Source organism: Callorhinchus milii, unplaced genomic scaffold, assembly GCF_018977255.1.
Source record: "Callorhinchus milii isolate IMCB2004 unplaced genomic scaffold, IMCB_Cmil_1.0 Scaffold7, whole genome shotgun sequence".
Lineage (NCBI taxonomy): Eukaryota > Metazoa > Chordata > Chondrichthyes > Chimaeriformes > Callorhinchidae > Callorhinchus > Callorhinchus milii.
The window spans coordinates 12,726,243-12,750,056 of NW_024704748.1; the positions used below are offsets into that span (position 1 = coordinate 12,726,243).

General features: G+C 39.7%; 1 protein-coding gene across 17 annotated transcripts in view; it reads left to right on the forward strand.

Moving 5' to 3' along the window:
* camk2g2 (calcium/calmodulin-dependent protein kinase (CaM kinase) II gamma 2) overlaps positions 1-23,814 on the forward strand; it is a 164,549-nt gene that overhangs the window by 71,673 nt on the left and 69,062 nt on the right. For all 17 annotated transcript variants that reach the window (XM_042336895.1, XM_042336897.1, XM_042336900.1 and 14 more), the window contains exons 3-4: positions 3,500-3,559; positions 14,244-14,298. In XM_042336895.1, the coding sequence (XP_042192829.1) occupies positions 3,500-3,559; positions 14,244-14,298 (115 nt within the window). The remainder of the gene's footprint in view (positions 1-3,499; positions 3,560-14,243; positions 14,299-23,814) is intronic.

The window sequence follows — 23,814 nt, forward strand, 5'->3', positions numbered from 1 at the left end:
GAAATACTGAACGTTTCTGAATCTCTTTGAGGAGGATTTTGTGTGTTAGGTACAGGTTATGTTTTTGATCTACAATGCAACTGCTGTGCATTAATCTTTTCAAGCTTTTTGCTGGTATGCACGCCAGCAAAAGGTAAAGCTGCATAACTGCTTGCAGAGGCCATCTGCTGGAAGATGTATGTTAACGGCATATTGAGCTGGCCTGAGGAAAATGAATTGTTTGCTTTATAAATAAGGGCATAGAATAGAAAGGAAGTTATGAAAGTTATGATGAACCTTTATAAAACACTGGTTAGGCCTCAGCTAGAGTACTGTGTTCAGTTCTGGGAACCATGCTTTAGGAAGGATGTCAAGCCATTGTAGAGGATGCAAAGGAGATTTACCATGACGGTACCAGGAATGAGGGACTTCAGTTATGAGGAAACATTAGAGAAGGTAGAATTATTCTCCTTGAGCAGAGAAAGTTAAGAGGAGCCTTCACAGAAGTTTTCAAAATTATGAGGGGATTTGACAGGGTGAACAAGGAGAAACTGTTTCCACTGGCGGATGCGTCAGTAACCCGAGGACATTGATTTAAAATAGTTGTTAAAAGAAACAGAGGGGAGGAGAAATTTTTTCACACAGCGAGTTGTTCGGAGCTGGAATGCATTGCCTGAAAGGGTGGTGGAAGCCTTTTGGTAACAACTTTTAAAAGAGAAGTAGATAATTATTTGGGGAGGACAAGTTTGCAGGACTATGGGGAGAAAGCGGGGGAGTGGGATTGATTTGGATAGCTCTTTATAAAGAGCCGGCACAGACACGATGGGCCGAATGGCCTCTTTCTGTGCTGTATTATTCTATGATTCTATGAAGTGCACAGGCAGTGAGGGAATTTTTCCCCGATTCTGCTACAAAGAAGGTTGCTCCAACCCTAACCCTATTTTTCTGATTCTGAGGGCTGGTTATTAAATGCTGCAGAGTTGAGTGGGTCAGGAACTTCTATTCTTTTCATCTAGAAAGGGCAATTTTGTTTGCACCAGAAAGGCTAGATGGGCATTAAAGTTTAAATGAGCAGATTTGCAGCCAAGATTCAAGCAAGGTTGATGGAGGACGAGAAACAGAATTGTTACAACAAAAATAACTATGAAGACATCAAAAAATTGGGTCTAAGGGGTTAAAAAAGAAGCAAAATATTTTAATCAGTAATTTCTGGCTAGAGCTGGCTGCCAAAACTACTTATCTAGTCTGCACTGCTGATAAAGATAAATAAATGCTTGGTGGTCAAGCCCAGAACCTGTTATCTTATTCCAATATCATCTACAATTCTACAATATAGAATCCTTTTTGAACAGTTTTACCTGATTTAAGCTGAAACTGAATGGTGCCAGTTCCTCAGTGAAACAGCAATGAAAAGTGCCCCTGACAATGTCCATGACAACCATATCTAGTTGTTATAAAATCATTCCATTCCCTGCAAAGTAATATATGTTTAGCCTGGAGCTCATCTTGTATCTCAAGTCCAGAAGTAATTTATATTTGGAAATACGTATTAAAACTAACAGGTGCTTTTGAAGAATATGCCACAAGGGAGCTTTAATTTCTCAACAACTAGCCTATCTGACTAATACACAAACATGTCCATTGAACTCCCTGGTGTGAGAGCATTAGCTTTCATCATAATTGTTTTGAGAAACATGCTTTTTATTAACAAAACCTAGCAAAGTAATTAACTATTTACTGATGTGATACAGCTTGAGCAAAGCCCAGACTGTGCCAGCTTGGTTTGCAGCTTCTGCCCCAGGTCCATGTATCTGGGAGTTTACCTCAGTAGTATAAACACTGACTTGGACTCGTTGAGCTGAATAGCCTGTTTCCGTACTGTATCATTCTGTGTAATTCTACCCGGAAATTCTGTTGCTTCTCACGCTTAACATTCTAAAACTTTGTTCTCCAAACATGAAGTTGTTTGAGATTAACCACAGATTCAAAGCAGAGATACTGAAATGGTATGGGTCATTCCGAATGGGCAACATTAACATCCTCTGCTGTATCATGTATACTGTAGTTCCACAGATAGTTTGGAGGACCTTTGAGAGAGTATTATATGAAAAACACTGCTGTCAAGATTCTCTGTTTATATGTACCATTCAGAGAGCTTAGTAGGCATGAAGGGATTACAATTGAACCTGAACGGCTTTTAGATTAGCATGAAAACACAGGAACACAATTGCCAAGGCCACATCCAAATTAAACACCATCGATACCTGTGCTCTTCAATTCATTTATCAGTTGTGGTTTCAAACAGCCTGCTATCCACCATCAATAAATTGTTGCCTACACATGTTACCAGTCAAAATGCTGTGGCTTTAACTGCTCAGGGTGCCTTTAACATAAGATGTTTGAGGATTGGGAGCGAGCTGGAGACTGTTGGTTAGATTGATTCTTGTGGAGAAAAATACAAGCGCAGACTCGACGAACCAAATGGTCTGTCTCCGGGGAGTACCATTCAAACATTAAGTAAAATTCTGATTTGGAGACTTCAGAGAGCAATTATTGTAACATTTAATCCCACTTGATATGCAATTTTGGTACTGTATTATTACTATCTACAGATTATTTTAATATTTTGTCATTGTCCACCCTCCTCCCAGTGGTGTCACTTTGAATGGTCCCTAATTCACCACAGAGTCATTTGAGACCCATGTTCAAGTTAATGGTCTTCATTGTCTAGACTGTTTTAAGTGGACATCAAGCTTGTCTGACAAGACATTTTTAGTAATACTGCTAACCAAAGTCAGAAAGAGAGTCAATCAGAGTATCTGGATACAACTCAATTTTTTTGCATTGATGAAAGAAAGAGTTCTCTGTAAATACAGCACATGAGGAAATTAATTTCTCAGTTTATTCCCCAGTGCTCTCAAGCTCTATTCTTCCACAGATACTATTACACTGATTCTAAGTTCTATCCCTTTTAACTACCAGTAGTGATTAAAATGCCTCATGGACTTGCAACAATTTATTCCCAGCCCTGTTCCTTTTAAGATTCTTGTCAAATGTCACGGCTTCATTCTATAAGTATTGTTGCCTCACATTTGTGACCCATGTCAGATGTGGAGAAGTTATTGCTAGGTGATTTTTAACTGACTGGCCTATGACCTACCTTTGATACACTGATTGCGTAAAACTGAGATTGTGGCAATGCCTTGTTACTGCAAACCTTGCCTGTATCCCTTTCATTGCCGACATTTACAGAGAACTACTGATCTGGATTATCAAGTGCACTTAAACCAAACGGTATCATTATATTACTTTAAACTCAGGATTGCATTAAAAAATGAGAAAGCCACATTCCTTACGAGATTGTTTCTCTCACAAAATATACAGTCAATTCACTTTACAGTATATTCTGTGAAGCGCTTTGAGATATCTTGAAGACGTGATTTGGTACAATAACAAATGCAAGGATTATTATTATTATTGTACCTGGAGTCCATTAATAATTTTTTTTTCTGATCCACAGATCACCAGAAGCTGGAACGCGAAGCAAGAATCTGTAGGCTCTTAAAGCATCCTAATATTGGTAAGTCATCCAAAAGACAAGCTTTAATGCTGAGATCAGTCCCTGATCTGATTTTCTGAGTCACCTCATTCTTCTGTTCTGGTTACATTTCTGGAATTCCCTCTTCTCATTCCAGTCTCGCCCCGCCTTGCCTCTCTGACCTCCTTTAACTGCACCGACCTGATACTCCCTATGCTCAGTAAACACTGGCCTGCTCCATATCCCTTGCCCTCTCCATCCCACAATCATCAGTTGGACTTTCAGCCATTCTATCCTCACTCTCTTAATTTTATTCTTAATATAAATGTTGGTGTAAAAAACAGTTAAGTGGATAGTGTAATGGCTTAATATTTGAATCCATGTTTCAATTTCCTGCTCGCCATTGAGCATCTGAGAATTAATCATAGTTTGATAGGTTGTTCAGGTAAAACCCTGCCTCAGACTTGGAGCTGTCTGGAGGCCATTCACAATTTTTCTTTGTAGCTTTGAGTTTCCTGATAACTATTGTAAATGGAAGAAAACTTATCACACTGCTGCCACCTTGAAGTGGAAAAGTTTTCAGAATGGTTGATGCAAATGAACATCATTGCATTGACTCCACCTACCAAAATAATTGTATCTACTCAGACAAGTAATCGCTCTAGAAATTACCATTATTTACAGGTTTTTCATATTAATTGAAGACTCGCAGTTCTAAGGTACGTCACTAATGTAATTGTGAACATATGCAAAGGAGTCTGCTGAAGAAAGGCTGCTACCATTTCAATAATTAAGCATGGACAGCAGTAATTGAGTTGTTTAAGACATGGACTTATAAGAGGCAATTGGTTACCAGGAAGCTGCAGATTTATGTGGGGGTTTTGTTTTAGGTCTGGGCCCAATGTTAATTTGCCAGGTGCTTCGATGCAGATAAAGCCACACACCAGAAAGGCATGCCATTTCCAATCTGCTCTTACAAAACTAATCCAAGAGACAGAAACAGGAATAGAATTAACAACACGTTTGTCTGCTAGAATAGATTGCGGATGGAGACGCTGATAAGTATCTTAGTGTTGGCCTGTTGCATGTATTGTAACTCTGTTTGGGCGCAAAGTGACATTGAATGTTAAGGCGTTCAGGTCAAGTCAGAGCTAACTGACACTGGTTATGAATTCAATCTTGTTATTATTTACTTCCATTGATCAAATTGGACTTTTAGTGCAACTTTTGAGACGACGGATGACAATCAATCCTTTGTTGAGTTTTTGTAAATCTAATTGAATTCAGGATCTTTTCCACACTGCTCAGAGTCTTCAAAGTTGATTGAAGGTTTCATTTTATCGCTGCAATCCACATGAGAGTGCTTTAGAAGTGTGGACAGATAACCCTGTCAAGCAGACATAGATGTCATTTACTGGTCTGTAGTTATGTTTGTATGAAATGCTGCTGCTTTTAGCACGTGACAAACTATTTACCATTGCCGTTCATAATTGACTTTGATCGCTATTTGTGTTTGACAAACTGTTTTTAGCACATTGACAAGCCGCTAGGTAGCTTGCGAAGTTCACCCAGCACTGCTGCAGGAATAAGACAAGGCCGTGCTGATGCTTTGGATGTAAACTGAAGTGTATTAGAACCACACGATTACCTAAACACAACTGACACTTGAAACAGTCTGAGTTCCCAGCCGAGTGAAATGAGTCACAATAAATTACTGGGATTTTTTGTCTCAGTGGAAATTTGTTGCAAATTTATTTGTGCACAGGCAGTGGAAATTAATTCTGAAGTGTCTGTAGTCAGTATTAATGAATAACAGCAGGCCATAACAGCGCTCAAAGCTACTAGGCTTTGAATAACGGATGATATTCGATTTATTTCTAGTCCAGGAACAACTTTCTGGCTGCTCCTCTATGTGTCTCCCAGTGAGACTAAGTCGAAGACTAAGCCCTGGGAATTGATGTAAAGGTGCCTGCTATTCCTTTTATGTCCAAGCTTTAGTACTGCTTGATCTTGACATTTTCTAATGTTATACAATGCATAAATGGGAACTTATTATTGTACCAGACCAGAAAAGACCATGTGGTTAATTTGGCCAAAGGAAGAAGCAAATAAGCCTTCTCCAACTCTACTTCCACTCAATTGATTTTTTAAACTAAATATGGCATCTAATTTCCTCTCGAATTTGCTGACCCGATCTACCCCCAACCACCTATATGTGTATGCACCTTAATGTGTATGCAATGAAATGAATAACCTGGTATTTTTGTATCAGCCTATGAGCAGTGTTACAGTAACAGATATTTCTCTCAGTTTGATGCATACACCAGTGAATGTGGGAGAGAGTCCGGGGCAGTGTCAACAGGCCAAGGGTGACATGGCAGGAGAGTTTTGAAATGATGGATCAGTGCATCTCAGCCTGTCCAGAAGGTGGTGGATGTGAGAGACAGAGTTGCTCAATCAGGGAGCAAACCACACATTGTAAAAAGAGAAACTATTATTGTAAGAACATAGCCAATGTTAATGTGGGGTTGGTAAAGCATTAGGGTAATTGGAGGCTTAATCCATTACTGAAGCTAATCCAGGAGCACTGCTTTAGGTCCCGTAGACTATCTGTGCATTGTCTGCGTGTACAGTTTGTAGGTTAAGCTCCGGCCACAGAATAGTCGATGCCGAATGTAAATTAGTGCTGCTGATTTTTATTACTGGACTGGCCTTAAATTTTAATATTATCACAAATGCTTTGTTAGATCAGCATTTCAAGGGTTCACATAGCTCTCATTATAAATCTGACTGGTTTGTAAAGTGAGCCAGTAAGAATTATGGTAGAGGTCAGAAACTATGGAAGCTATTTTGTATTTTCCACCAGCACACAAATCCATAAAACAATCAGCTCTTAGATAAGGTCAAAGTTAATATTTAAATGAATGCTTTGGGGTAGTCGATCGATATGCAAACCAGTACATCCAGATTGGTCTTGAGAGCCGGACTTTAGATATTTACCTCCTTTTTCATCCTCCTTGGTTCCTGACAACATCTCCCCACTTCTGGTTCTGAACTTCTTAACTTCCCTGGCCTGTGTCTCAAACTTATCCAAACAGTGCACAACCTCAGCATCTGGGCATAAATCAAAAATGTGACGTTTATTTTCCTGGCTAACGTCTGAAGATTGAGGAACAGGAAAACTATACACAGAGAGGATAAATACAGAAATAAACAGAATTAAAGATAGGGTAGGGCAGTTACTAAGACACCAATATGGGGACTGGGGGGTGGGGTGGTGGTCCCATAATGTGATGGGTTCACATTCAGCTCCATCTCCTCTCCTTATCCATTCTCAGCCGGGCCTCTGGAAGAAGTAGCAACAGGGAACTGGAGTTTCCTCACAGGGACAAATGGAACTTCAGACCTCAGTGGGATTCTCTTACACACACTCATACCAGGCAGCACAAGAGTAAGTGTGTCAGCTGCAGGAAGTGTGTGGCTCGGGGAGATTGGAAAGGGGAGAGAAACCAGGGAAAAGCAGAGAGGCAACAGTAACCTGTAAAGGTAATTGAATCAATAAACAACACTGCCTAGCTTGTTAAATAGCAGTGACAGTCAGCATAGGATTAAGAAAGTGAGGTCATGGTTAACTGTTTTGAAGATGGCCTTCACTTAGTGCCTCTTCCCTGCCCTCAACCAGTGACAAGGTTAAGAATTTATTGATGTAAACTCTGTGACATCACATTCTTCGGAGAACGTTTCCAGCATTAACCCCTCAGCACTTTGGACTCACAGTGAGTATGGCATCCCATCTACTCAATTTGATATTTTGTTCGCTCATGAATCGCTCTGAGATAGGACCCAACAGAAAGGGGTTATGTAAATTTAATTTTGTGTTTAGTGTTGAAGGTGGTGAGTAATGGTAGGGTACAAGTCCATAGGAACCACAAATGTTCCTTCTTCTTCACTGAATCTTCACAGACAGTGAGTTTTGTGGGCTATTGTGAGTAAGGGCATGTGTGCTAGGGGGCAGGAGGTTCACATCAAGGTCACACCAAGCATATCATGTCACTGACAGGAAGGGATCTGATACACGAGAGATCAAAATGATCAGCATAATGTAAAAATAATTACTGTAATTATCAAACGTTTAAGCATAGCCCAATTATGAAATATTGCCATTTTCATTCCCAACTAATCCCATATTTCCAATATTTCAGTGAATAAACTGCAGCCGATTTTATGAACCTAAAAGTGGTCAAGGAGCAAACGAGTGTAAAGATGTTAAATTACTTTACATTTCAACTCCATTTAAGAGCAAATTTTAATTATTTGAATTCCCTAAAGTTAGCTAAAAGCTAGACATTTGTTTCACAAATCTCAGGAGCTGGAAGCATAATGTTACCTAATGGAAGCAATGCAAGCCACCTCTGCTGTGAATGGCAGACAGCTGCTTTCTTGAGGTTTATATCGGTAAGTCAGAATTAGCACGCGGATGGGGAAGACAAAGGGAGCAAGCATTTAAACAATAATTGTTGGAATTGCATCCATTTCACTTCTAACAGCAGTTGCAAACTAGCAACTGTGGCCAAGTGGCATAAAGCAAGTCACAACTCTTCGCAGGCAACATTCACTTTAATATAGCCAAACATGTTGGACCATGTGGCTCATGCCTTCTTTCTAAGAAATCCAGCATGCTCCAGATGACCACCGTGTCAACACCTGAGAACTTTAATCAAACTAAATGTCTGCTCAACACCATTAAGCTTCCCACATTTTGTAAGCAATTGGATAAAGAGAATCTGCCCACGCACATACAAGAGTAGGAATTTCTATTAAAAGCTTCTACTGCAGTAGTTTTGCAGATACTGAATAAATAATGTAGGATTACAAAAAAATGTATATCTAACATTCCTTTTAACTGCTCTCCTTTTACAGAAGCCAGAAGTTTGTCAAACAATATATACAGTGTCTTTCACCTAAAATAAATGTCTCGAAGCGCTTTACAAGATAAAATTTATTCGAAATTAAATAAATGCCCCATAGACAATAATGAGCAGAGCCATCATTTTCGTTTGAGTATTTGAATTTGGGGATACATTTAGATGAGAAAGGAATATAAGGCAGGATAACTGGGAAAAAAAACAATATAATTTGCTCACAATCTTATAATTCTCAACAGGTAGAAACGTTTCATGGCAGGAGTTTAAACTGAGGGTTCAGATGATGTCCACAATCTGCTCAGTTTTGTTCTTGCCATTTAGAACATCTGTCCGCCTCCAGGAGATTACAGGCTGTCCATCTCCAGGATTTAGCTTATAGACATTATTGATAATTGCTTTGCTCTTGACCGGATTCACTGCAGAGGAACAATTATCATTTCACTTTCTACTCAAATTGCTAATTGCTATAACGACTCGAAGGAATTATCATCAGTGCTCCGGGAAGAAAGAATATCTCTACTACTCTATCAATCTTAAGAAACACCTTTATAATTCACAGTCCTGCTGAGTTATAGCTCCTCTCACGTGTGAATGCAAAGCAATAAATAAACCATCACCAAACTACTATTCTATAGCTTTTCCTCCGAACAGTCAATTAATTAATGTTTTTCTGAAACTGAACTCAGTTTGATCTTGCTCCAGTTGTTGGATGCAACCCATTTATACGTCCTTTTTGGGAGAAGGAAAACATTACATTGTAAATCATTCGGGGTTTAAAACACTTGAAAGAATTTGTGATTTCACATGCCTGCAATTTTTAGCAGCTGTCAATGGCCAAAAGCCATTGCACGAGGTGTCTAAAAATACCACTTGTCAAGTGTCAGATGGAGCAAGCGTTTCTGAACACAGGAGGGCTTTGCAGTGCAACGGAACTGTTTGCGGACAAATCCTCAACCCTTTGCAGTGATTAATGAAAGAGTGATCGATGAAAACGCACGTCCAACTGGTTGCGGTTGGAAGCCAATTCCCAATCCTTCTTTTTCCCCATGTGAGATTGCCGGAAATAGAACGCACAGTTCTTGTTCACAGAAACATCCAAGTAATGTGAGAAGCTCCACCCCTTCTGTTATGTATTCCTGCCTCCATTTCACCAGGAGTCATTAGCTTGGATGGATTAATAATAATACACTAACTTTTCCATTTTTAGACAAAATAGCTATGGACAGCTGCTATACTAAGGCCTGGTGACATATGTTCAAGGGCTTTGCGGCAAGATTTTAGTATTGCACTTTGCATGTTTCAGGGGGTCAAAAAGTCTTAATAACTGAAAATTAAATTTTCATAACAACAACATCAAATTACATTTTATAGCGCCTTTCCAGTCAGGAGGATGTCCCAAGGCTCTGGACAGTCAAGGATTTCGACCGAGATGGGGGTTGGGATCAGGAAGGGTGGAGGGCAGGTAGGGTAGGAGGGTGACCAAAATTGCAGTTGAAAAGGAGCGTCTTGAGATAATAATAAATAATAATATTAATAATCCTTGATTTTGATATACGACTCTTCACATCAGGAGGACATCTTAAAGCATTTCACAGGATTCGCTGTAAAATGCAATAGTGATTGTGTACTTTGTTGCTGAATGACTGTGACTTTACAGTATATTCTGTGAGATATTTTGAGACGTCTCGAAGACGTGATAAGGTGATATATCAAATGCATAGATTATTATTATTATGAATGTTTACTTATGTTTGCAATGTACTCCCATTGCATGGAGCAATCAATCCGGCACCTGATGGAGACTTAGAGACACAACCTCAATGATCTGAAAAAGCTGTTGCATCACTGGTCTGCATTCACCTCCAGATTTGTACATAAAATTTAATTTCACCCCTTCTAGGATCACTTCCCATTTAAGGTCAACATTTTATTTTGCTTCAGTAAAATGCAAGTTGATGATTAATGTCGTAATTGATAGAACAGAATTATGCAGTCTGATATGGGTCACTCCAAGATAATAATAATAATAATCCTTGCATTTGATATAGTGCTTTTCACATCAGGAGGACGTCCCAAAGTGCTTCACAGAACACACTGTAAAGTGAATTGACTGTATATTTGTGGGCGAACGCGGCAGCCAATTGCGCACAGCAATGTCCCACAAACAGTCGTAGATTGAAAATGACCAATTTATTATTGTTTTTGGTTTTGGAGGGATTATTATTAGGCGTGTGGAGTAAGGAAACTTGCCCAAGGTTTCGCCCTGTCTGGAATTGAACTAAGGTCTTTCGCTTGCAAAGCGAGTGCCCTAACCACTGAGCAACAGGACTCCATGTTAGAACTAGTTTTGCATGAATTAGAACCCCTTTTAATACCAAATGGTATTACAGCTAACTTAACCGAGCGGGAAGTGAGCTGTGTGTTGTGATGCAGGAAACAAAGGCCGGAGTGCATCGTTTTAACATTAAGAGGGAGAATGTGGCAGCCAATCAATATTAGTCTATCTTTTGGCTGTAATCACTCCCCGCTGCTTCAACCACATTGTGACAGTTAAGTGAATTATTGTCACACAATGCCTTGAGGTTAGAAGTCAGCAAACAGTTGTCTCATGTACTGCTGCCCCTGTGGTGTGGCTTCCTGGACTCTTAAACACACTGACCTTGAACTTTAAAGTTTTTCCGCAAAATAAGTCACTCACTTGAATTCAACTTCACAACAACATTTGTGCTGGGAACATGAAAAGCCTGGTGGAAAACATAAACCTAAGAACCCTTGCATCTGCCACTCACACGCTTGCTAAACCAGTGCACAGTCAGAAATTGTGTCCTTGGGGAAGTTCTAGTGGTTGATAATGTAGTTGGAGATGGCAAAGCATCACAAGTGTGTGCATTTCTGACTTTTGATTTTTTTAAAATTGAGATGCCTTGGTGTAAGGCTAAATCCCAGTTCCCAGATAGGGCACTACCTAGGTTACAAAGAGTTGCAAGGAAAATAAACTAAATTAAGAGTTTCAGGATTTTGCAGATTATAAAAGGAAGAGGAAACCAAGGGAAGTAAGGAGTTCCCCAGTCTCAAGATCCTTGAGAAGAATCAATGTAGTTGGAAGGGGTCAATGAGTTCCAATTTCAACAGTGTACTCTGGAGGATACAATGGAGTAATGGGAGTATCTCTGTTTTTAATAACTTTGCAAGAAAATATTAGGAAGTTTAATTTTTTTAAAATCCATCGATAGTGATAAACTTGCAATGTTAGAGATTCTTCATCGGCACATGCTGCCAAAGACATGTTCTGACTTCAGTAATGTTACGGATTGTTTGAAAGGTATAATGTTTAGGAGACTCTTTCATATGGAGATCATATTAGAACAAATCAGTGTCCTCCATGCAGCCAGAGCAGTAACAGAGGAATGTTTGTTAGATACTAGAGACATGATAAACCCTTGGTGTTGTTTCATCCTAGTCCCACCTCAATTCACTGTAATTTGAATGCATTCAGACTCAAATGTCATATTTATCAATACAAAGTGGCCATGATAGGATGAATACAGCATTTGAGGCTAAGGGTTGTTGCATGTACAGAAGAGCCTAGGAGGGAAAGAGATTCTCTCTCTATTGACATCAGAGACAATTCAATATGTCAAAAGAAAATTGAGAATAGTGGAATGAGTTTTACATTATTTATTACTATCAATAACATTGAGTTGGGCCTGTTATATACCTATGCTGAAATGAGTCTGTGAAGGCCTCTGACTGCCTTCAGTAATGATTTGCACCTCTGGCATTGTAATGCAGATGAGAGCAAATGTAGAATAAAAGATGGGTGGATTGGTAGGAGTGGATTAATAAAGACATAAATTTATAATGTGATTATGAACTCTACTCTCTTCATTTCACAGTCTCAGCTGCGAGCGTCTTGCTCTTAGAATGAGGTTGGGATACATTGTGTTTTTCCTAACAGCGGACAGAATGGCATGCAACATGACTAATCCATGCCATCAGTCCTCACTATTAAAACAAAACCAAATGCAAGAAATTAACAGAAACAAACTGTAATATCAGTGTGCTGAACATAATGTGAGTCACTCTAGGCTCTTTTCCTCCCTCTCAAACACTGACAATTGCAGATTAAAGCAATTTTAAATTACTTTTTGAAATATTTGATTTAATGGACCACAGGAGCTGGTGACCCTCTTTCTTTAGTGTGATGCATATGCTTATGTTATTTTACATTCATATTATTTTACACTCATTATTTTCCTTATTTTTTTGAAAATCTAGCCATACAATTTAGCAAAACAACAACGTGCAACGATTTGTCCTTTAGATGGGATTCTATTCTGATTGAAATGATCTGTTCAAAATCAATGACTTTTGTTTTCTTTCTCTTCCTGAATTTTGCACCGCATTAATTGTGTGAGGTGTATTTTGAAATGAGTTCAGAAAAGGCACGTGCACACTTCAGAGCACATAATGCCCAGATGTGGATTCTAAGTTGCACTGAGGAGTACTTGTTTTACCAGTTTACAAAGCCTGGAATGAATTCCAGCTGAGGCCTAGGTTCAAAAGCAGTTCTCTTATCATCGCTACAACAGTGAGCAGCGACATTGGACCACGTCGGAATTTAACCTTTTCAGCACTGAATCTCTAGAGCTATATAAAAAAAAATAATTACCTGAAGAGCACACCAAAACCCTGACAGAATTTACAGGGAAGTTAACTGAAAAGAATTGTTGCATAATATGTTATAGCTTGGGTATATGTTGGGCAGGTCTGTGAGTAGACATTTAATTGGTGCATAATACTCTTTTGCATCAGGGACCTAATAAAAGTGGATTGATGTCTGCTCCCCACTGTCTCAGATCGTTGAATTCCAGGGGACATTTGCTATGTCTCTGGAGAAAAAGCAATTAAATACATTGTGTCTGCTTATAAGACTGTGTGCTTCAAGGAGGGGTAGAATTGGACAGATTATTTCACTTCTATATGCCTTTGGGAACAAGCTTGAGAGCAGGAGGTAATCTGGCTGCTTTCTGACTTGTGCTAGGCACAGCAGCAAAATAAAAGTGTGCGAGAATGAAGTAGCTTCACTTTTGAAATGCAGTGATGAGTGGGAGGGAGGAAAGAAGAGGCAAGATATAATTGTGACCTTTTAAGAAACAAAAAGTCACCAAAAATACCATTAAGCATCTATATTAAGTAATATTGTTCGAATATTTCCTTATATTCCAGCCACTTCCCCAACAATCATTCTCACACAGAAAAAACACAATGGCTGCACATGTCAAATAGATTTTGTGACTGTGCATGATTCAAGTTATTTTGCCCATCACCCCAAGCTTCACCAGTCTCCACTAACTCCTTATCTCCAAATAGATCAACTTCAAAGTCCTCACCCTCAGACACAAATTTCTTCATGCCCTAGCACTTCCCCACTGCTCTGCTTGGTTTACTCTGGGCTGCTGTGTCTCTCCCACTGCCTCCTTGCATTATTAAAGGCTGAGCCTTCAAAATCCCGCTTTAAAACCTACCTCTTTGACTGCACCTGTGGCCCTCTTCCCCCTTCTACTTTCCATGACGATCGACCATATCACTGTGAACCATTCTGAGACGTAATCCTAAGAGAAGAGCGTTGTGTGTATATGCAAGCTGTTGGTACTGTTATGACTTCCCCTGTAACCACCAACTAAATATTACCAATTGGTAAAGTGCTTGTACAGATGGTCCCTCTTTTTTCTTTGAATGGTTTGAAGAAATGTTACAACCTGTGCTGATGTGAAACTCTTGCTTTCTTTCCTCCCCAGTACGTCTCCATGACAGCATATCGGAAGAGGGTTTTCATTACCTCATATTTGACCTGTGAGTAACTGCATGTTTCGTAGTAAAACATAATTTACTGAATATTTGTTTGGGGCTTTTTCCGATAGGAATGTATAGGACCGGAAAAAGACCATCTGTCCCATGCCAAAGTCATTTTGTAAAAAAAATATATAGACATTGGACTGAGGATGAAGCAGCTTTTTTGTTATATCATAGTTAAAATAAATCCCCTTAAGCACAATGGATTAGATTCCAGTTGAAACGTGGTTAACAGTGAGACTTGATTATAGGGAAAGGACTCAAATCTAGCTCCAGCTCTGATATTGAGAAGTCTTTGAAGTCATTACTTTTTTTTAATAAACAATATATTCCAAATAAATGTATTTGATGCATGAATGATTTATCATTTTTTCCCTGCATTGTTTCAAACAAATATGGGCAGTTTGCATCTAACACTTTTTTGGTTCAGTAAATAAACAGTAGCAGCTAATGTTGTGCACTATTTGCCCCAGGCTGCAGTTCTACACATGAAATCACGCAGTGCTTTAACAGTGAGTTCAGTGCCAACCAGGACGACATGAGTTGGGAAAACATGACTCAATTAACTGGTTCAAGAGAGTGGTTTAGTTATTGTTCAAGAATTAAAAATGAACTGTGGTCTGTTGAATAATAATAATAATAATCCTTGTATTTTGATACAGCGTTTTATCACGTTGTTGAGACATTTCAAAGTGCTTCACAGAATATATTGTAAAGTGGAGTGACTGTATATTTTGTGGGCGAAACCCAGCAGCCAAGGATCTTGGTACCTGGAATCCTTGTGCTGCATTATTGGAAATGCCAACTTATAGGTGAATGAAACCCTGTCTGACTGTTCGGGTGGATATTAAAGAACCCTTGACCTTTTGAAAAGAGAAGGATGTTTCTCCTGGTTTACTGATCAACAATTGCCCACAATAACTCTTCATTCATTTCATGCAAGTTTGTGGCACCTTTCTGGTGCAAATGGCTTTTGCTTTTTCCTCAAAGCAGTCATTACACCAGGTGATACAGTGCATCTTAGCTTGGTTTTCATCTCAGAAAACAGCTATTGTACTCCGTTATAGCACTGGTTGGAATTTATAGGCCCGTTATAGGCTCCAATGGAATGTATTATTAATGTGTTTTGAGACTCTTTGTCATGATAGGATTGCCTTAAAAATGCAATTTCTGTCTATTTTCTGAACCTTTTTTACAAACTCATGGCTTTGTTGGAATATATGGCAAATGCAATGTGAACGGGTGTGGGGATTGCAGTGAAGGAACAGACAGCTATGTGGTAACTGTGGAACAGAACACAAAGTTGGACAGGCTCTCAAACACCACATGAAATCTTTGGACACCAAATGTCTTTTGTTGTTAGGAAGACAAAGAGTATTCCAGGTTACATTTGCAGCTTTTTCAATACCCAAAGTCTGTTATTTTATAGTGCAAAAGCCTTGATGAAAGGCATTTCGTAGCAATTTATGAAAATAGATTAATTCAGGAAATAGCAATGCAATCTTGACCTGATATAAACCGCTGAGTGCATAGGATTACTAGGTGTAATCTAATCATCAGGAAATCCTTCAAACAGTTGTCTGTGGACTACATCACCGCAATTGTTTCATTTTATTTTGAAAGTGATGCAATAACATTTAGTTGGCACATGCCTCCTATGCATTCTAGTCATTGTACTGACTGCAGCACTCTGCTCAATATCTTTCACTTGGTTTCACTAACTTATTTCACTTTCAATCTATCTCAAGACCACAGGACTTCACAATTCTGTATTACTTAGAGCTGGCAAGAAAAATTATTGGCTGCAGATTGGTGAGAGACAGTCCAAAAATGAAAATGCAATTTTAACCAAATAAGCCTTTTCACTTCTGTATACTGTAGAACTGGGATTTTTGCATCCCACTTAATCTTACTGTATTCACACTCAGGAGGTTTTGCACAAAATTAAATGAGCCATGAAAAGTAATTAAAAATGCACCTTTACTTTAATGGGATAGATGCAACCCTTAGCAGTTTGGTGAAAATCTACAACAAAAACAAACAACAAATTGGCACTAGTTTCTGTGCTGTCCACAGTATAAAAAATCTAGAGCCCTGAAGCAAGAGTCAGGCCCATTTAGTGAAAATATGTGGAAACCAAATGAAATGGGTTTACAGTATTGACAGTACATTGACTTATAAATTGTCAGATAGGTACATTGAAACAGCTGGATGCTTGTAATGAGAAGTTAGTAGGATTAGTACTGTGGAACAATGAGATAAATGATCCAAAGGGCCTTCGTGAACTGAATATCTTTTTTGAATGTAGCTTAAATGGGTGTTTTTCCTTCATATCAGCTAGAGGTAAAGCTACAGATATAAATTAAAGTCTGCTGCTGCCTTTCATTCCTGCTCTAATTCAGCTGTAATATCCACTTGGAAAAGGGGTCTAGAGATTTCTAACATTTGTTGATGTATTTACAGAAGCTGCCTGAAGATCTGTTATGTCACACAGCTTCCACTTGTAGCTGTGAAGTTCTGCTGCAGAAACACATTAGTTTGTATTTTGCTAATAGTGACATATTAGTAATTTGTAAAATAATGAAAAAACGCTTACAGTATCTGCAGACAGATAATGGGTGGGCAGTCCTGCCAATTTAGGTACCACTCATTATCTGTTTCTGAGCTTTCCTGAGCTAGACACAGCTCTGTGAGATCCACTGCTTAATATATAGTCTCCACAGTCTGTATGTCGTTATACAGCGTTAAATAGATTGATACAACATGGAAACATTGGCCTATACCAGTGTTTACACTCCGTACGAGGCTCCTGTTCCCTTCACCTATACCACTGTATTCCTTCTCCCTCTTGTGTACATCAAGTTTCCTCTCAAATACATTGATGCTTTTTTGCTCTAACCTTCCAGCACATTCTCACCACCTTCTGCATGAGGACGTTCCTCCAAAATTACCTATCAGATCTATTACTGGCTATTTTATGTTTATATCTTTACTTGTTTTGGACTCACCAATGAGTGGAAACAGCCTGTCAACATCTTCCTTATCAAATCCTTTCATAAGCCTGAATACCTTCATAAGGTGCCCTCTCAATTGACTCAACTCCAGAGAGAAAAGCTCCAATGTGTAATCTTTCTTGATAACTTTCTTAATATCCACTCATCCCTTGTAACACCCTTATGCTGTACGGGGAACTGGATTGCCATCCGACTTCACATTCTATTTCATTTCTACCAGAAAGACCTTTAGTCTAAAAGGAAAAAAATAAATGTTTTATTTAAACTTGAGGAGCTAAAAAATTCAAAGGTCAGGAAATTTGAAAGAAATTCTGATCAGATGCTGTGTAGAATTTTAGTACATTTTTATATACGATATTTATATGATACAAAAAATCACGCATTTATTCAATTGAGAAGAAATCCAAATCATTTTGGCAACATTCCACTTTAGTGATGTTAGTCTCCTTCGAGGGGCATCCAATTAGGAGCCAGGAGTAAGAAACACAGTTGGATGGCATATTGGACTAACGATGTGTTAGGCCAAAGGAGAGTGGAATCAGTGGTCTTCGGTTCACTCAGGACTGTCATCATGCCCCCAAGGCTTTGATTGACACCACTTCAGCTTTGAATTGCTGGAGGTGGGTTTTTACTACTATTGAGGAGTGCACAAACGGGGATCGCAGACTATGGTACTGTACCTCCACAGGATATTACAGAAGAGGAAGGAGCAAATCAGAGGGAAATATTGGAAAAAGAGTCCTCAAAGGTTGTCCCAAAAATATGGTAGTTGTTAAGACATCTTCCATTTTACAGTCGGTTAAAGTGAATTTTATTTGAGATTCCAAAAGGTTTATTTAACAGTGAAAGTCACTGAACTGTGTTTTTAATACTAATCATGAATTCCGCTGAGACCTGTGCGAACAAATCAAGGAACAGCGTATTCAAGCATCCAAAGTAACTCAAGTTGTACTGATTTATTGGCATTCTGTCCCAAATTTTAATTTGCAGTCAGCCAGTGCTCATTCTGCTGAAGGTCATTTTGTCAGCAGCTTGACATGTTTAAATGCCCAATTTACCTGTGCTCCTTTTTTTTAAAAGTCTAAAATGGCGAGAAAACCGGAATCCTTCCTATGTCTTTCCAAATGAGCCACATGATTTGCTAGCCGCAGACACAGACCACAAACCAGCTGCCTGGGTACTGACTGATTCAAGAGCCTATATAATGTTACCCTAATTGACATTTTAATTAATCAACAGAAGAATGATGCACACTAATTTTGTACCACAATTTTATCTTCTTGGCACCAGATGAATAATTTCCACCAACCCGAGGTTCACGATCATAACTATGTTAAGCAAATTAAGCGTATGTTCTTCATCATTGTCGGTTGGTCCTAATTTTAATGTGTTTTTAAGCCAAGTTGCACAATGGCAGTGGTTCAGTAATTTAAAATACATGACCTGTTAATGGACTAGCTCCGTCTCTGGGTGATTTCATCATTATCATCAGTTGGCGACACCACCATCGGGGCCATTCAGCCTGTCCTTATAATTCCTTGACACTTTTCCTGAATTTAGTTCAGCTTTCTCCAATTTTTTCCTAATTTATCACCCACGTTTGTCTTCTGCTTCTTCCATCCCTTCCTCTTTTCCCCTGATGTCTTTTACAAAATTGGCTTCTGTATGATACAGGGTCTATTATTTACAAGCAACCAAACCAACGGAGCACTATGTTTTAAGTCAGACAATTTCACGTGGCTTTATTGCGGTCAGTGATTTCCCTGAGCAGACCAGTTATTATCGTATGTAATTATAGTCGCATTCGATATAGCATCTTATCTTGTTGAAACGTTTCAAAGGTCCTAATGCTATCAATGCAGTTTGTGTTTTTTAAAGAGACCTTGTCAGCGCCCACTCTGCTGAATAAACAGCACTCTTAAACTCAATGATTAAGTCCACAGATACATGGAAAAGGGACTTCAGTTTATAAGGTCTCCAATGTCTGGTTTAAAGAGTTTTGAGGTCATTTGAGAAACTCAGTTCTGATTTCATCTGCAAAAAGTATGATTCAGATGTGTCTGCAGGTCCAAAGTAACTGAAGTTCTTTGCCATCAAAATATTTCTCACCATTCACTGTATCAGAATTACTGTTAACAAATTTTGTTACACTTCCATAGTAATTTCTTCTGTTTCTCCTTCAGCCTTCACTCAGTTTTCATTGCTTTAAAATGATCTAATTTCCCACCTGATTCTTTAAGGATTCCATTAAATCTCCCAAATGTTTGATCTGTGTGGAGAGCCAGAGACTTGTTTTTTTCAGAATCAATAAAATTCACATGTAATGGCTTCCTCAACTCAATATACCTCTCAAGTTTCTGATGCATAGTAAAAAGCTGGCCAGTAAATGATCTACTGGGGCTGGAACTTGCTAAGTTGCTGGAACTTGCTTGGTTGCTTTGTGTCTTTTCGCTGCTGCATCCTTGATTCTCACTAGAATTCAAATCAAAAAGAGGAAGGACATCAGTAATGTCCTTCCTCAATATCTTCTCCTCCCTCTGGTCGTTGCACTTCTTAAGAGGGCCATCTGGTATAATTGTCTCCATGCCATTGCCCCAGTCTCTGGAGGCTCAAACAGCTTCTGGTATGTACTCTCATTTTGTTCTCTTACCCTCTCTCCTGTCCAAGTTTGCCACTTTTTGATTGTCTTTAACACATCTAAAGTTGCTTCATCAGAACTAGACACTTTCCTGTTTACCAGTTGTACCACTCCCATGCCTTGTCCTGTCTGATTAATTGTTGCCAGTTTTTTCTGTGGTATGCATGTTTACATCTATACCACTCTTCTCTGGGAAAGGAGGTTGAACATCTCACTGAATTATTTTCTAGATCTCACCTTTCTTCATATGATGAAGGCTGCACCATTCTTGCTGTTATTACTAAATCTTTTGATGGTACTTTCACTCAGATAAAACTCCTGGTGTTGTCTCATGTTTCACGTTTTATTTCACTTACTCTGTATTCATTCCAAAGACTTGGGTCTACTCCACTTGGTTCTTAGTTAGATATAGTTTCCACTGAACTGTGCTCTAGTTTTTGGCTTCAACTTTTCTCTCCCTTAATATTGGAGCACTCGTCACGCAAGCAAGAGGACCTGGGTTCAATTCCCGGGCAGGGTGAAATGTTAAGCAAGTTTCCTTACTCCACACGCATCTTTATCAAGCAGTAAGTAGGAACCTGGTTGTTAGCCGATTGGTGGATCGCTTTTCCAGGGGTAATAATCCCTTCAAAATTAATTTTAAAAATAAATTTAAAAATTGTCACTCAATTCACGACTATTTGTGGGACACTACTATGTGCAATTGCCTGCCTCGTTTCACCCACAAAATATACAGTCAATTCACTTTGCAGTATATTCTGTGAAGCGCTTTGAGACATTTCAAAGACATGATAAGGCACGATATCAAATGTAAGGATTATTCTGCATTCCTAGAGCGTATTAGTACTTGTTAACTTATATTTTTACATGCAGGGTGTACGATACGGTCGATCATGCTATCCTCTTCCACCACTTGTCCTCCCACCTAAACCTTCAAGGCCCTGTCCTTGAGTGGTTTCGGTAGTACCTCTCCCACCGTCTTCACTTTGTCTCCACGAATGATTTTTCCGCCGGCCCCCGCACTGTCTCGTGCTGTGTCCCTCAAGGCTCTGTCCTCGGTCCCCTCCTCTTCACCCTCTACATGCTCCCCCTTGGTGACATCATCCGCAGACATGGGGTTAACTTCCACATGTATGTGGATGACACCCAACTGAGGCCCTCCTGATTGGCTCGTGTCAGCGCCTCCGCACCTCAGGCGCTGACAGCATCAGCATCCAAGACTGCACTCTCCACCTCTCAAAGCCGGTCAGGAACCTCGGGGTTCTGTTCGACCCTGAGCTGTCCTTTCTCCCTCATATCCACGCCACAACTGGCACCGCCTTCCATCACCTCCGGAATGTCACCAGACTACGGCACTACCTCACCCCTCACGCTGCTGAAACTCTGGTCCACGCCTTTATCACCTCAAGGCTGGACTATGGGAACTCTCTCCTCGCCGGCCTTCCCGGCACCTCCCTCCACAAGCTGCAGGTCATTCAGAACTCTGCAGCTCGTGTACTATCCCGCACCAGGCTTCGGGACCACATCACTCCCACCCTCGCTCACCTCCACTGGCTCCCCATCCCCAGAGGATCGAATTCAAGATCCTCATCCTCACCTACAAGGCCATTCACGGCCTTGCTCCCTCCTACCTCTCCGACCTACTATCCCCCTACCTACCTACCCTCCGTTCCTCTGGCTCCGGTCTGCTCCACATCCCCTGCCCTACCATCGGTGGCCGGGCCTTCAGCCTCTCAGCCCCTAAGCTCTGGAACTCTATCCCCCAGTGCCTTCGCCTTGCCTCCTCCCTTTCCTCCTTCAAGGCCGGTCTCAAGACCTTTCTCTTTGACCGTGCCTTCAGCTCCCCTCTCGACTCTCTACCCCCTCCTCGCTCCCTCCCTTCCCTCCTCCTGACCCAACTGTACAGCGCCTTGGGACATCCTCCTGACGTGAAAGGCGCTCAATAAATGGAATCTTGTTGTTGTTGTTGTTTATAATACATTCCTTGCATTTGACATAGCATCGTATCAAGTTGTCAAAATGCCTCAAAGTGCATCACAGGCTTTACTGCAAATTTTAGTGACTATATTTATAGATGAACACAGCACCCAACTTGGGATCATGAAATATCCGGTCTGATGACCATCTCTTTCAAAAAAATTCAGAGAAAATGTAAGAAATTAAAATTAGAATGAAGAAAATTTAAAAGCAATTTAAGGAAAATATCAAGTTGCAATTATTAAGAATTCAGAAATTGATTTCTCACGTCATCAGTGTTAATCTTACAGTCTGTTCATTTCAATAAGAAAAACTCCAGTGGATTTATCAGGATAGTGGATTTCACAAAACAGCAGTTGTTCTTTCTATCTTGCTTTTCTCCCCTACCCCCAGCCATGATTAAACCTATTATTCCTTCGAAATACGTAATGACATCTAGTTTGAAGTCTGGTCAATAATCCACCAATCTATGAACACAGTGTGAGCAAATTCATTAGACAAATACGTAAATACAGCAAAGTCTTTTGAAAAAAATGAACAAACCTGAAGGCAGAATTTGAATACGTGAGGTTAAACAGGAAATACTGCAGTTTGGGAAGATAAGGAGATGTATGCTGCAGTCACAACAGGCCATTTGCTGATGTGAATGACATCATTGCAATTCTACACCCAAAGACATGAAGAATTTGCATACGTGCAATATTCGTGGAGTCCTGTAGCTCAGTGGTTAGAGCACTCGCTTTGCAAGCGAGAGACCTGAGTTCAATTCCAGGCAGGGCGAAACCTTGGGCAAGTTTCCTAACTCCACACGCCTAATAATAATCCCTTCAAAACCAAAAACAATAATAAAATTGGTCATTTTCAATCTTCGAATGTTAGTGGGACATTGCTGTGCGCAATGTGTGTTCAGTGTGTTCTTTACAGTGTGTTCTGTGAAGCGCTTTGGGACGTCCTCCCGACGTGAAAAGCGCTATATCAAATGCAAGGATTATATTTACTATTATTTGTGATTCTTCCAATGTACTATGCATATGTAAACATATTACAGTAAATGCTATCTACTTTGCACCCAGCTTATTTTTCCTTGTTGGGCTTCAGTGCAGCGAACATCGGAGCAAATGGGCTTCCTTACCATTTTTTCCAACACACATTAAGTGACAGTAATTGTCCTTGTCTGTTGCAGACTAGAGTGCCATGTCATTTGACTGTATAAATTCTGGCTGAATAAGATCTCCACATACACGGACGGTGCATTCCGAATACATCAGGGCATTGCGTGATGTACAGCCAGCAGATCCAAAGCCTCACTCTGTTAGTAACAGCAGTGGCTTCTTGTGCTAGTAACAAGCTTGCTGGATTGGGAAAGCAACAACAGCTTGCATTTTTATAGTGCCTTTCACACAGGGTGGAGTCTCGGAGTGAAACTTCTAAAACCCATAGAGTTTTACACTAGATGCAAACTCCATTTGCACATTCAAATGAGGGCACGACCTTCCTTTCTAACAACTGATGCTCCAGCCAGAAACTAACTTCAATTACCCACATTGAAATAATGAATTATAGTTATGTAATAATGAAATAATAGTGTTCAGACTGAATCTGATTTACATTCCTTGGGGCTGTATCCCTACCTTGGGAATGTTTTTGCTCTTACAATATGAAAAGGTACATTCTGAAATCTTTTTGTTTACGAGAATAATTCCAGGATGATGAATTATAGATGTGAGGAGAGATTGGAGGTACTAGGTCTACTTTCATTGGAACAGAGAAGGTTGAGGGGCGAACCAGATAGAGGTGTACAAAATATGAGGGTTTTTGATGGGATAAACAGAGAGAAGGTTTTTCCACTGATATTGGAGTCAGTGACATAGTTATAAAACAGCCACA